The sequence below is a fragment of the Aedes albopictus genome, chromosome 2 (genome assembly GCF_035046485.1).
Source record: "Aedes albopictus strain Foshan chromosome 2, AalbF5, whole genome shotgun sequence".
NCBI classification, from domain to species: Eukaryota; Metazoa; Arthropoda; class Insecta; order Diptera; family Culicidae; genus Aedes; species Aedes albopictus.
The window spans coordinates 106,300,651-106,316,077 of NC_085137.1; the positions used below are offsets into that span (position 1 = coordinate 106,300,651).

A 15,427-nucleotide genomic window follows, 5' to 3' on the forward strand; every position below is an offset into this window, starting at 1 on the left:
AATAACTACCTCTCAAGAAAACATGAAGCTCAATATGACTTGAAGATTTTATGACAATCAGAAAAAAAAAACTTTGGAAAACCAGTAGGCATACCATAAGGAGTGTATCGAAAAGTAGTTGAAAATGTTAAAAATAGCCACAAAACTAGTTTAAAACAACTTTTAAGTAATTTTATTTTTGGAGATACTTTATAAATCCTTGAAAAAAGAAATGGCTTTAAGGATTTTCTAAAAATGTTCTTTTAACTGGGTTTTCAACCTAGATTACTGAACGCATGTTTTTAAATTTTTGCACACCTTCTAAAAAATTGAAATTGCGAAAAAAGTTCGATAATGTTCGAAAATTGTTATTTTTTTTGTGCAAATATAATAAGCTCCACAATCCTCATGATATAGGCAAATTATTTTTTCAAGAAAAATCTCCACTGCATGTAAGCGCAATTCTTAAAAATGAAAAAATGCCATTTTTGAGGAACCTCATTTTTCTATGCTCCTCCAAATAAAAAATACATAAAATGAAAAAAATCGCATTTTTTTAAATAGGGTATGTTTTTTTTTATTTATGGACGAGTAAGTTAGAGCAAAAAATAGAATTTTATAACCTTTTAAGATATTCAAAGCAGAACTTTAAAGTTTGACAAAAAAAGACGTTTTTTGGAGTGGAGCATCGACCCGACTTTATCAGCCCGTGACTTTGTGACGCATTTTTTGCTCTTGTTATCTCACGATTAAACTTTGACCAATACAGACCATAGAGGGATAAAAAGTTTGATCAACTGTTTACATTTTTAAAAAGAGCTAGGAACATGCTCCGCAATCATCGGTTGGCCCAAAATAGGGTCTACCTGTCAGAATTATTTGAGGAATCTTTTAAGAGAATTTCTGAGGAAACTGCTGGAAGAACTTTCAAAACAATCTTTGGGAGAATCTTAGGAGGTGCTTCTGGCAATTCTTTTAAAGAAACTCCTAGAAAAAATTCTGTAGAAATTCCTAGACGATTTTCTGAGGTAATCTCTAGAAGGAATCCTCGGTAATTTTGTTTTGACAAATGTGCATTTTTTTATTATCGTACAAATTGGGCCGAAGGGTCTCAGATTTTCATGAAACTTTTTCCACGGGCAGGGCTCATGGATATATGAACAAAGAAAAAACAATTGAGGAAAATTCAGGGTCGCCTATTTTCCCGGAAAACTCAGGTGGATTTTTTTTTGTTATCCCCTGACACTACTTACTTTAAAAAAATCAAAACTCAAGAACGAAGCATCGTAGAAACAAAGTTGTTTTAGAAAATGAAAGCATATTTTCTCAGAAATCCAAAAAAAAATATGAACTGGTAAAAGTTTCCCACTAAGATTTCCACAGCTGAGAAAATTCGTAGAGAAAATCCGGAAAAACTATGCCCGAACTCGTGGAAAATTTTCGAAAAAATATTTTTGAGAAGGTTATTTCATAAGCTTTAATCGTTTAAATTTTTGGAATGCACTTTTTTTTTGTTTTGAGTTATGGCCAATTTCGTTGAAAAATGTCCAAATATGCCATAAAAGCCTTTTCGTTGAAAAATCATAACTCAAGAACGAAGCATCGTAGAAGCAAAGTTTTATAATAAAAATGAAAGTAAATTTTCTCAGGAATCCAAATATTAAATGCAAAAAGTTTTCCACAAAACTTTTCATCGTTGAGAAAATTCATGAAGAAAAGCCGGAAAAACTATGTCTGAACTCGTGGAAAATTAAAAAATATAGTTTTTTGACAAGGTAATTTCATGAGCTTTGATCGCTGAAATTTTTGGAATGCACTTAATTTTCGTTCCTGAGTTATGGCAAATTTTGTGAAAAATGGTATATAGGCTTACATGATCATTTTTACATAATTGACCGTAGCTCAGTAACGAGATAAAAGTACATTCCAAAAATTTCAGCGATCAAAGCTTATAAAATTACATTCCCAAAAATATTTTTCGAAAATTTTCCACGAGTTCGGGCATAGTTTTTCCGGCTTTTTTTTACGAATTTTCTCAACTGTGGAAAATTGTGTGGGAAACTTTTTCCAGTTCATTATTTTTGGATTTCTGAGAAAATTTGCTTTCATTTTCTAAAAAAACTTTGTTTCTACGATGCTTCGTTCTTGAGTTATGATTTTGCAAAGTAAGTAGTGTCAGGGGAAAACAATAAAATTCCACCTGAATTTTCCTCATTTTTTTTGTTCATACATATACCCATGAGCCCTGCCTGTGGAGAAAGTTTCATGAAAATCTGAGACCCTTCGGCCCAAACCCATACGGTAATAAAAAAAAAATCCCCAAATGCATTGATGAATTTCTAAAGCAATTCTGACACTGATACTGAGTATATTTAAGCCAGGGGTTCTCAAACTTTTTCAGCTTGTTATTCACTTTCAATTTTCATAGAATTTGGCGACCCACCAGCACTCATTTCCCCCAAAATACGTCATTTTGAACTGACGTTTATCATTTTCATTTTTATCACTTTCTTATCCATGGTGCTCTTTTCGTTTTTTTTTTTCGAAAGCCTAAGTAAAGTTAAGATACCTTAGGGTTCAGATTCAGTAAACTCGTAGTCTGAAGAATTAGAGATAAGTATCGAACTTCGTTAAATAATTAACCAGTCTGGCTCCATACAACACTTCAGAACATGGGTCGGTTATTCTCTCATATGTCAAGGCACCATTCACCGTGGATCTAAGAGGATTCGGGGTAAATAAGGACTGTCATTTGACACCAGTCTTATAAACATTGTTGGTGCCGCTTTTAATTGCCTTCATTATAGGTTAAAATCAAAACAATATCCACAGAAATAGAAATTTTTTCACAAAATTTGGTGATATAGTACAATTAATAAAGGGTAGTAAGGTCGCCTAATTCCGTAGTAGGTCACCATTCACCGTGGTAGTAGGGACCCATTCACCGTGTATGAGAAATTTTATTCTACTTTGTTTAAAAATGATCAAAACAACCCAGCCAAGGGAATTTTCTTCGTTTAAAATCATTTCAAGTAATAACTTGCAAGATTTTATTAGAAAAACGAATGTTCAAATTTTCGATTTTTTCTAGATATATGGGACATTATGGGGCACGGTGAATGGAGACCATTGATTTTTAGGGTACCCATTCACCGTGCCTTTTTGTTTCAATTAATAAGTACGAGTAATCGTACTTTCTTGTTAAACTTACTTCGGTAATGCAAAGTACATACCTGATATGTGAATTTGATTGCTTCTTGGTGGAATAACACTACATTTAGTTCATCGCTTAAATCACCTTAGCGCAGTTTTCGTTTTTTTTACTATGAATGCAGTGTACGAGCAGAAACCTGCTTCATGTAAACACACTTTAGTGTCAAAATGATACTTTTAAATGTTTATAATGAGCGTTTTGACATGGTAACAATACAGTATGTAGTTTTATATTGGTGAAATTGAAGGGAAATTGCCATATCATTCAATCATAATATGGAAATAATGAAAAAATATTCGAAGGCACACGGTGAATGGAGCCCCCACGGTGAATGGTGCCTTGACGGTACATTATAGAAATAAATAAAAAACATAAAATTTATTCAAAGTCTTTGAAGATAAAGTGGCAATTTTAAGCTTCTGCAAGTAGAGTTTTCAGAGTGATAGTTTTGCTGGATGGTCAGATGAATCCTTTTAAAATTTAACTCATATCCTTAATACACACTTAGTTTGTTTCTATTTCCTAATAAAAACACTTTTTATTTATTCTGTTTTCCGTAAAAGTTCAGCTTATCGACTTTCGGCAGAATTTTACCGAAGCTTAGTTTTATTGAAGTTTGGGAAAGATAAGGTTTCTTGTTGAGGTTTGGTATTTTTAGCCGATTTATGGTGTTATTTTTATATGGTTTAACTGTTATTTTATTAAATTTTAACTGCTGAACTTGGCTTATCAGTCTAACTGAATATACAAACTGTAAGCAACAACAAATAATCCTTTTTTTCAGAACGCGACTAAAATCTAAAATCTAATCGTGAACACAGATAGAAGTTTCATTATTCAATAAACTCCAGACTCCAAGTAGTACAAGACAAAATTTTGAATAGATTTAAGGAGAATCCAAATTTATAAAAATTACTCTGCTAATTTTTCAAGGGAGTGTTTGTTAATAAGAAAACGGCAATATCATTTGACATAAGTTAATTAAGACATTTTTTACAATGTCGCCCAAGCCTTTGCGACCCACCAAAAATCAGCCCACAACTCACCAGTGGGTCACAATCCATAGTTTGAGAAACGCTGATCTAAGCTAACGGTAAAAGACTGCTAAATTGAAACTGATTATGTAACTTTTCGTTATTAGACGGAGATTAGTAGTTTTTTAAAACGTTTTCTTATTGTATGACCTGAAAAAATTGCACAAAATTGTGAGCATCTTTTTTGAAGAATTTCCTGGGAAAATTTATGAAGAAATTTTTGAAGGAATTTTTAAAAGAACACCAAATACCTGATATTCAGAAGGAACCACCAAAAGAATATCTGTTGAAAATTCATGGAAGATTTGTCCAGAGGAAGCCCAGGAGGAATTTCTTGTAAACAAAAATACAATGAAATTCATGGAGATGGTTCTGAAGCCACGCTTGGATCACACATGATTTTTGAAATACCCGTTGAAGATTTTGTGAAAAGAATTCTTGGAGAATGTGCTTAAGGACTTGCGGCAATTTCGGAACGTTTTCGACAAGAGTTCATGGAGAATTTTTGGGAAGAATCTCTTAGGGTGCTTTCGAAGCAGTCTTCGGAAGATTTTCTAACCAAAAATACTTAGAGGGATCTTTTAAGGTATTCCTAGAGGATTTTGCAAAGGAATTTACTGAGAAGTTACTGAGGAAATCTGTTTTGGTTTTATTTTTTATGAATTCTAATGAATTCTAATTCTAATATATCAAAGATTTCTAAAGCAATCGCAGGAAAAAAATCTGGCGAAATTTCTATCGAAATTCCTGGATAAATTTCTAAAACAAGATTTACTCGAGAAATATCCAAAGGATTTCCTCGAAGTTTTCCTAGGTGAATCCTAGAGGTCAATTCTTGAGGAATCCATAGCATTTTCTATGGAATACTTGTAACAATTTCTGGAAAAATCTGAATGAATCTGAGTGAAAGAATAAATGTCTTGAGAAGTTTTGAAGGTAATTTCTGAAAAAAAAAAATTAAATGATTTCTTTGAAGCTTTTTAAAGAATCCGTTAAGGAACTCTAGGGGGAATTTCTGTACCAAGGACATTTTCCGGATGAATTTCTAAAGGATTTTTTTGATGGTTTTCGGAAAGCATTTTCGGTGGATGTGCTACTTCACGGAAGATTGGTGATAGAATCTACCAGCGTAACAAATGATCTCTCTTAAATTTATCAATAATGCTTGAAAACCCCCTGATGGTCCCCTGAAAACCTATGATACCCCTGACACTTTCAGAAACCCATCTGAAATCCTTTCGAACCCATGTAACCTCCTGAAACACTCCCAAACCCTCATTCAGTATCTCCTAGAAATCCCTTGAAATCCCCCTGGAGCTCTTCTGGAATAGTTCAAAAACACCCTGAAGCAGGCCACTGACACTCCCCCCGAAACCCAGCAGTAACTCTCCGAAACGTTCCAGAAATCTACTTAAATTCCCCATGAAACATTTCTGAAACTCCCCTAAATCCCCTGAAATTCCACTGAATTGACTTTTTGCTTAAGTTTTTTCACATTTTTTCCGGAGTTTTCCGTTCGCTTTTTTTAGATGATTCCTGGATTCTTCTTGGAATTTCTTCCTTAATTCCATCCAAATCTCCTCCTGGGGCTCTACCCGATTCATTAAATTTCTGCTGGAGTTCCTCTCAGAAATTCGCCCGGAGGAATTCGTCCTGGGATATCTCCTGAAACTTCTTCAGAGCTTCCTTCTGGATTTCCTATCGGGTATTCCTCCGGAAATTTTTCAAAGAAAAGTACAAAGTATTTCGTTTTATTTGTTTTGCCAAATTTTTTTCCGGAAAATGTTTTGGATTCCTATTCCGAATTGCAATCGGTATTTCGTTTTGACTCAATTTATCAATTCTCCCAGATATTCTCACGGGTTTCTTACCATTACACCATAACTATCATTCTCTTACCATTGCTCAGGGAAAATTCTAAGAAGAATGCTTCAAGAAAAGGAATCCTCTCATTTTCCACAAAATATTCGAAAAGTAATCTCAAGACATACTTCAGAAGAAATTCTGGTGGGTGCTTCTTGAGAAAGCATAGAAGTAAATCCGGTTTAATTACTGTGAAGAATTTCGGGAGGAACTATTGAAAAATGCCAGCAGTAACACCAACAAAAATTCCTGGAATTTTTCTGAGTGATATTCTCGAAGAAAAAAGGTTATGTTGTATAAGAGTTTAACAGATCTCTTTAAGGCAATCTTTTGCTTGATAAAATGTTATCCAATCGTTCTGTTTCTAGAGGATTCCAAGAGGAACTCTGGATAAAAAATCCCTTAAAACCCGAAACGAGCTTTGGAAGACATCCCAGGTTCAATCCAGACAGAAACTGGCGTAAACTTCGGAAAAAACCTGAAAACAAATCTAGATAACATTCCTGGGTAGATTCGAGTGAAAACTCATGGAGAAAAACTAAAAAAAGTCCCTAATGAAATTTTTAGAATATTACCTGAGAAACTATAAAAAGACCCTGAGAGAAACTTTTGAAAAAAAAAAAAGGGATAAGCTCTGAGAAATTCCCTTGAGCAAAGTTCTGGCAGAAACTCTAGGTAAACTCACGCGAAGAATTTCTGAAAAAACTTCTGGAAAAATATCCCAGATCCTCCTGGAGAAAACCCAGATTAAAATCCCGAGATTTTCAGGGAAAAAGCCTGGGCTGAACCTGAAGCTAAAAAAAAATCTAAACCCCATTTTTGCTTTACCATCGTTGACAGCTAGATTTGATGGTGGAGGTTTTAAATATTTCAACCTTCCCTAGCAATCAGTTTTCTCATGTTTGTGTCTTACGAACACACAGTGTAAAAAGTATAATATAATTGCCTTAAATATCTTCTAGGAAACGAAAAAACTGTTATCGTAAACTTAAGAATGTTAGATTTCTTATTTATGCGGACTTTTGGATTTATATAAACACAGATTTGAAATGGAATACAGGGCATTTTGCTATTTTAAAATCGATACTAGCTGGGAAACCTCCTTGGGTTTCTTTATTTCAACAAACATCAATCCTTAAATCCCTTAAACTATTTTGAAACCTCTTTATTAATTTGCAGTAAAATGGCTGGTGCATTACAATAGACCATCAAAATGGACGCAATAATATCTTATGAACAAAAATAGTCGGAAATCGCGACTTTTCGAACCCTCTAAGCAGAATACCCTCTTCGAATGAGTGTAATCAGTTTTGTACCTTTTAATTCCGCCCTGTTTTGCTTATCCTTTGACAGATACGCGTTTTTCGACTACCACTTGTAATCTTCCTCAGTGTCAGATGGATAACTGACACTAATGAAGTTTACAAGTACAACGCGTATCTGCCAATATAGAATAAAAAGAGGGCGGAATTAAAAGGTACAAAACTGATAACACACATTCGATAAGAAAATCGCTGTAAAACCTCCCTGATATCACATGAAACCCTTCAAAATCACTATGAAACTTCCTCAATCTTTAGCCTAAGAAAAAAAAATCACTAATAAAAAGAAATTAAAAAAAAAACTTCCTCAATCTCCACTAAAACCTTCGTGAAATCCTCTTAGCTTCCTATAATCCTCATTTAGATCTCTCTGAACCCCATTAGCCATAGATAGCTGTCCTCAAACTCTACTTTTCACCTACCATCCTCCATAAACTGTGGGCTTCGTAGTGGAGCAGTTAACGGCGTCAGTCGTTTAGGTGTCTCGCAAGCCTCGGAGTGTGGGTTCGATTCCTGCTTCAGTCGGGGAAAACTTTTCGTCAAACGGAAAATTCTCCACTGGGCCACTGGGTGTTATATGTGTTGTCAGTTGTCTAATGTTAGTAATGTTCAGTCTGTGCGGCCCCTGGCCGATGACGGTGTAAGTGTCTTTTCCTTCAAACTCCACAGAAACTCTCTAGAATCTTCTTCTCTTCTAAGCCCCTTCTAAAACTCTAACTACTCTTTGCCCAAAAACTCCTTTTTCCATCCCTATACCTCCCCCACTACTCACCTACTGCAAATTCCTGAAACTTCTCGAAACTCTCCTAAAATTTCCCTTTCGAACACTTGAACGAAACTACTAGTGGAACATCCTTGACCCCCTTTAGGTTCCCTGAAAGCTTGTTAAATGCTCTTTAAGGTGAAGATATGCCGAAGCGGGTCACCAATCGATCAACTTTTTTGCACAAACCGATTAGTGCTTTTGAAAATTCGAGGGGTGGCTTGGTCATATCTTCACCTTAAACTTATATCGAATACAACATGGCCTCCCCTTAAAAATGTTGCAGTTAAAAATCTTGATAAAGCATTTTACTGATTCCATTTGGGGCTTGGGAACTTACATGATTGCATGACCTTGTGCTATTCAGCCAGGAAATTCAATGCTTTTGTTGAATGCTGTAAATAATTTAGGGCTTAAATTCACAACTAATCCCGATTGTTTTCCATTCCCTCTTTCGCAGACATTCCCGCCAGTTCTGAAAGCGCCCGAGGAACGGTACGGACCGGCGAAAAAATCCGGCGTTATCGAGAAAACGGTTCACAAGTTTACCGCCAAAATCTCCACCTCGACCGTGGCCACGACCAGCGCCGGCGACAAACGATCCCAGCCCCGTCAGCCCCAGCAACACCAAGCGGACGGCGAATCTGACATTGACATGGATAATTTACCGGTTATACAAGGGTCATTCGAGATAACAAAAACCGATGCAGACATCACGCAAAAACGAACGTCCGCCACTCTGAAGCCGTTCGCCGTCAGTCCGGCTCAGTTGAAGGTCCGCAACAATGGTGGAGGCGGTGGCAGCGAGAAGCGGCAGAACGAAAACGTTAAATCCTCGCACGTGGATGGGGATAAAGTGTCATCAACGGTGCGACCGTCGGCTTCCGGCGCTAAACTCAGGTACGAAACGGCCACGGCCAAGATTGAAAAAACGGACAAACATGGTTCGACGACGAAGAAAATTAAAAGTAATTCAGGTCGGAGCTCGACAAGCCGCAGGACAACAAGCACCACGACGACAACAACGATGACCACACCTACTGCTGAGCCTAGCACTACCCAGGTGATGACAACGACGACGGAGGAACCCACTACGACTACCACCACAACCAGGAGGACCACGATAAAAAGCACGACAATCCGCAGCACAACACCAGTCTATGAAGAATCAGAAGAGCTGTACACCGACATGCCGATTAATGACCGCAACGACACGTTGCTGGAAAATTTCTTGCAAGCCATCATAAACGATAGTTTGCCGCAGGAGCTGGCTGCGGATAAGCGTGTTGACGAGAACATCCCCAAGCTGGATGTCAGTCTGTTCACAAGTGCTCCCATCCTAGATAAACAGCCATGGCAACCGATAAGACCCACCATTCCCAAGGGGATCCCAGTGCATAAGTTCAATCCACCGAAACCAACTAAGAAGAAGTCTACCCTGGCGGAAGAGATTCTCTACCGGACCAAGCAGAGCGATATTGAGAGCTCGCTATACACGGAAAGTCCCAGTGTGCAGGTATACTACCAGAGTTTCACCAATCCCAGTTTTGGATCTTCGACGCTTGGGATCGAACCTCTTGGGATGATGGATGTTAGGCCGTACCCACTGCCAGTGGACAAGATCTCCCTTCAACCTGTACCCGATTTTAAGCAGATGACTCCGACGGCTATCAGTATTGGCGAGAACTTGATGAACATGACCTTGGATGAGAAGAAGTTCGAGCATTTAGGAGGAGGAGTAATTGCTAAGAAACCGGAGAACAAGACCACCCCGTATCGTACGACCACGGAGGCTATGAAGACGAGTGTGATCACCGTGACTCCGGTTTACGTTGAGAGAACAAGTCAAAACTTGATTAGGTCAACTGAGGAGTATGTGGAGTACTATCAGGTCGATGGATTGAACTACACCGAAATGGATACGACCACGACGGTGATGGATGATTTTAACGATACTTCGCTGGACTATTCACTGGGTGTGGAGTCAAGGATAAGCCCGGACGAGGAAGTTTACACCACTGAAGTGCCGGTGACGTCTACCATGGAAAACGTTGAAAAGTTAACGGAGGTTCCCTTTGATTTTGGAACGAGTGAATCCTTGGTGACGACAACGGATTTGCCTGAAGTGGAAACCACTACGACATCTACTACAGAATTGTTCCTGTCAAGTACCGAGACAACAACAGAAGAACCGAAAACAACCACTAGCAGTAAGCGGTCCACGTTTGTGGAAGTTGAAACGCTTAAGTATAATCCAACGACCAGTGTCCCGACAGCCTCGGCTACGGTTCCAGAGCTGTTTCCCATCAATAAGTGGGAGTTCGTCAATGGATCGCGGGTAACTCCATCCAATAGACAGTCCACTCGGAAGGTGTTCAATGAGACATTACAGGCACTGATTGTGGAAAACATCCAGGCACCAACGACTGCTGCAAGCGTCAAGATTGAAGATCTTAAGAGTAAGCGTAACACTACAACAAATCTTCAGAACTTGTCGGCCATTTTCGATACGTTGGCATCTAAGCTCGGGATTCAAACGGAAACATCTAGCAAACTGCCTCCATTCTCATCGCTATCAAAGATCAAGAACCAGTACAAGAGTGCGACGACTCGTTTGGAAGGCGCAACCACCAAAAAGCGTACACGCAATCCCACCAGGCCAAAGCGGAAGAAGAACAAGAACACCAACCGAACTTCGACCACCACATCAACATCCACAACGGAAATCCCAACAACTCTTACCACCACAACTCCCAGAACCACTACAACTACCCCACTCCCACCGATCACCACCCCATTCGTCAAGCTAGCCCCGACCGTCATCAACGAGGACATCGGAGACGTAATGCCGGTCATGCTCGCCCCAGCTTCTCCGGAATATTCCGCCGAATACTACCCGGCAGGCCAGGCCGAAGTGGAAGTTATCGATCCCAACCAGTACGAGGAAATGCTCCGATTACTAGCGGCAACCCCCTCGGGAGCGGTCCGCTATGCCACTACAACCCCGATACCGCTGGTCACCCTAATGCCCGCCAAATCCAACTCCGGTATCAAAAACTTCCGACCGAAAGTGAAGCTGCAGCACCAGAGCGCGGCCAACTCGCCACTGTTGCTGACCAGCAGCTCGTTAGCAGCTCATAATCAGCGCCAGTCGACGGCGGCGGCGGTGGCCGCGGCGTCCTCCGATGAAGGCAGGAAAATGAGCGAAAGTTTAAAATTAATGAATGCAAATAATGGCCGCGGAGACAATGTCGGTTGGCCGCCGTCGTCGATGCTGTCGGTGCCGTCGCCGGTGGTCGTCAGCAACGGTGGCGGAGTCGGAATCGGTGGAATCGTCGGTGCCGAAGCCGCACCGTTGATGGCCGAAAGTGCCGGCCAGGGATTTGACCGGGACCAGAACGATAATAAAAATAACACAATCGTGGAAGCGGTGGTTAGGGCCAGTATGCGCTTTGAATCATAAAAGCAGAAGTTGCGGCCGGGCTCGGCAGCAGCCAGTGGTTGGTCGCTGGTGCTAGTACACAACAAGCTGCCTCGGGTTTCGGAGGAGCTTCGCGAGCTTGATGGGGTTGCTGTGAGAGTATGAGCGGAATGGGTACATGGTGGGGTGCGAGGATGTGGTGCTGAATGGTCGACGACTTGTACGATAGCGAATTGCGATGGTGTTGGGACATTGGGAATAAAAATGTGCTGCGGACAAGGATGCACCACCTCCGCCGCGTTCGTCATCCTTGTCCGTGGACTGGAAAATGTGATTATTCTTACATAAAAGCGACAACGACGACGGCGACGACGACGTCGGCATTTCTCGACGATGAGGACGACGACGGCGACGACAACAACAACGAACACGACAATAACGATAAAAAGATGGATTTGCGGTGAGATTGTGGAATGTGTTGGACTTGGTGGGGTGTGCGGCGTTGGGTGTCCCGTAGGATAGCCATAGCTGTTACAAAAGAATGTCTGTATTTCTTATGTAGCGTTTTCAAATGGTTTCATGTATTACAAAGAATTACTTGCAGGAAAAAGAGGGAATTACATAGGGATTAAAATGGAACAAATTATGTCGTTTGGTTAGTTCTGCTGGAACTGTTGGAATATTTTTATACTCGGAAATTTAGGCTGGAATTTTAATGATTTCGAGGCTTTTTCATGGAAGACTTGTTATAACTTTTAAATTCCTGTTCGTATACCTTTAAAAAACATTCCGCCTGATATTTAAACGGTCTACAAGAACTGTAAGGAAAGCTGTGATCTTGCTGTATTTGGTGTTACTTGGTATAATCCTTGAGGAGGAGATGGCTGGGGTAGCTTTTGGACTTCACTGCCTATGTATGCACCCAGAAGGATCTGTAACGATGTTTCGAAACTTTTAGAGAGTATTAATTCTCATTTTTTTATTATCGCCCATACTGCCCCCACTCGTATAACACTCCCATATGAATAGGAAACCCAGCAAAGATGGGACTGTTATGCGAGTGGGGGCAGTATACCTGTAGAAGGTTATTATCGATTAAAAGGCTAATGCAGCACCTAATGTATGACGTAGCATTCATGTATAATCGAATAAAACTGACATAATCTGTAAATTCTAAAAACAAATCCAGCAAATAATAGTAAGGTTCAGATATAAATCGACTATTGTTTCTAAACAACTTCAAATTGATTGATTTAGCTAAATTATAGAGACTTTCAGCCATTGGCTGGTTCGTCTCTAAAACAACTTCAAAGAATGGAGTTGTGAAGAGATCGCAGTAAAAATATCCATAAAAACTTTTGGAGTCCTACATTTGAAGATTTTCAAGTTGCAGCACAGCAACCATGGTTCAAGAGCAATCTTCTAAGTTCATTACATATATCGTTTATTAGAAATATTATTTTTGTTAATTTTATTCATGGGGTTTTTAGTCCTTGTCTGATTCACCTCAGGAACAAACCAGTCGTTCCAAATTTTACCAGGTCTTCTTTTTTTGTTGACTTGGGAGAAGTCTTGGTGTCTCAAAAATGCTGATAAAGTTAAAAAAAAGTTAGTGTAAATGCATAGAAGATTACGGCAGAAAACTCCACATTGCAGAAGGCTTGTCAAATGATAATCTTACTTACCTTACCGATCAGGGTGGCCTCTGCTGTACATAGTAGCCGTCTCCATTCCACTCGGTCCATGGTTGTTTGTCTCCAGTTCCGCACTCTGCGTAGGGTCCGCAGATCGTCCTCCACTTGGTCGACCCACCTAGCTCGCTGCGCACCACGTCTTCTTGTACCGGTCGGATGACTCTCGAGAACCATTTTAGTCGGGTTGCTATCCGACATCCTGATGACGTGACCCGCCCACTGTAGCCTCCCGATTTTCGCGGTGTGGACGATGGTTGGTTCTCTCAGCAGCTGATGCAGCTCGTGGTTCATTCGCCTTCTCCAAATCCCGTCTTCCATCTGCCCTCCGCCGTAGATGGTACGCAACACCTTCTGTTCGAAAACTCCAAGGGCGCGTTGGTCCCCAAGTAACACACTTGTCACGGAAGAGTTACGGCGGCGCAGTTTTTTGTTGCGCAGAAGTCACTGTGACTTGCTTCTAGCAAACAAGTGATTATTTGTTAGAAGTTAGTCACAGTGACTTCTGCGCAACAAAACCTGCGCCACCGTGACTCTTCTGTGACAAGTGTGTTACTTGGGTCCTCTGCACGTAGGGTCCATGTTTCGTGCCCGACCGGTCAAATCAGCGTTTTGTAGATATTTTAAGGATTTTTCTGGCTTTTCAGTCCGATTGTGAGATCAAAAACAATCTTATGTTCTCTTACTCCGACGTTTCGATCCGTATCGGATCTTTCTAGATAGTTAACTTCTTGTTACGGCGAACTTTATTCGATCGTACAGTTCTGCGAAGTCCAAAGTAAGTACGATTTTCTGCCACAATGCGCCTCTGAATTTCTCTCCTGGTGTCGTTGTCGGCGGTCATCAGTGAGCCCGAGTACACGAATTCTTCAACCGCCTCGATTTCATCACCGTCGATATAAATTCGGGGTGGCGGGAACGGTGATTCCTCCCTGGAGCCCTTTGCCATCATGTACTTTGTCTTCGACACATTAATGATTAATCCGATTCGTCTGGCTTCACTCTTTAGTCGGATGTACGTTTCCGCCATCGTCTCAAATTTACGAGTAATAATATCAATATCATCAGCGAAACCAAGCAGCTGAACGGTCGTGTTAATCCCCGCTCTCCTTATTACACCTTCTAACGCAATGTTGAACAGCAAGCACGAAAGACCATCACCTTGCCGTAACCCTCTGCGAGATTCGAAGGGACTCGAGAGTGTCCCTAATACTCGAACTACGCACATCACTCGATCCATCGTCGCCTTGATCAACCGTGTCAGTTTATCCGGGAATCCGTATTCGTGCATAATCTGCCATTGCTGTTCTCGATCGATTGTATCATACGCCGATTTGAAATCGATGAACAAGTGATGTGTGGGCACGTTGTATTCGCGGCATTTCTGCAACACCTGGCGGATGGCGAACATCTGGTCCGTTGTAGCGCGTTCACCCATAAATCCAGCCTGATATTGCCCCACTCTCTTGCAATCGGTGAAAAATTTGAGAGAGTATTTTTGTAGATGGGACACACGACACCTTCCATCCATTCCTCCGGTATAACTTCCTCCTCCCAAATCTTGGTAATGGCCCAGTGTAGTGCTCTCACCAGTGCTTCTCCACCGTATTTTAGAAGCTCTGGTAGTTGATCTGCTCCAGCGGCTTTGTTGTTTTTCAACCGGCCAACCTCCTCCTCAATCTCTTGGAGGTCAGGGGCCGGAAGTCTTTCGTCCGTGATTATCTCGGCACATGTCGGCTTGTGGCACAAAGCCTCTGCGCGAGCGGTTCAGGTTCTCGTAGAACTTTCATGTGTCCTTAGCGCGGTACAGCTCTTCCATCGCTTCGCGATCTCGTTCTTCCTGCTGGCACAAATGATAATCTAGTACTTTGAAAATCGACTTTTGAAAAACTAGATTTTCTTTGAACTATCTTCAAAAGTCAAGACTGAATTTATAAATGTGGGGGCCACAATGCTTTAAAGGGTAAAAAATATACATATATTTTTCATACTACAATAAAAAAGAAATACCAGAAAACATATTTCATGATTGATGCTGTTGTGGAAAAATAAGGACCAACGACAATCAAAAAAGTAGGAACGCAAATTTGTAATCTATGTAATTTATTTAGAAAAAAAATCCCGTATTGAAACTTTGGAG

The 15,427-nt window shown here is 40.3% G+C and overlaps 1 protein-coding gene across 1 annotated transcript in view; it reads left to right on the top strand.

The window, feature by feature from the left end:
* The window catches only part of LOC115255079 (mucin-5AC), a 330,200-nt gene extending 316,470 nt beyond the window's left edge, over positions 1-13,730 (top strand). The window contains exon 6 of the mRNA XM_062850199.1: positions 8,636-13,730. Coding sequence (XP_062706183.1) covers positions 8,636-11,638 — 3,003 coding nt within the window. The 3' untranslated portion in view covers positions 11,639-13,730. The remainder of the gene's footprint in view (positions 1-8,635) is intronic.
* The last annotated feature ends 1,697 nt before the right edge of the window (positions 13,731-15,427 follow it).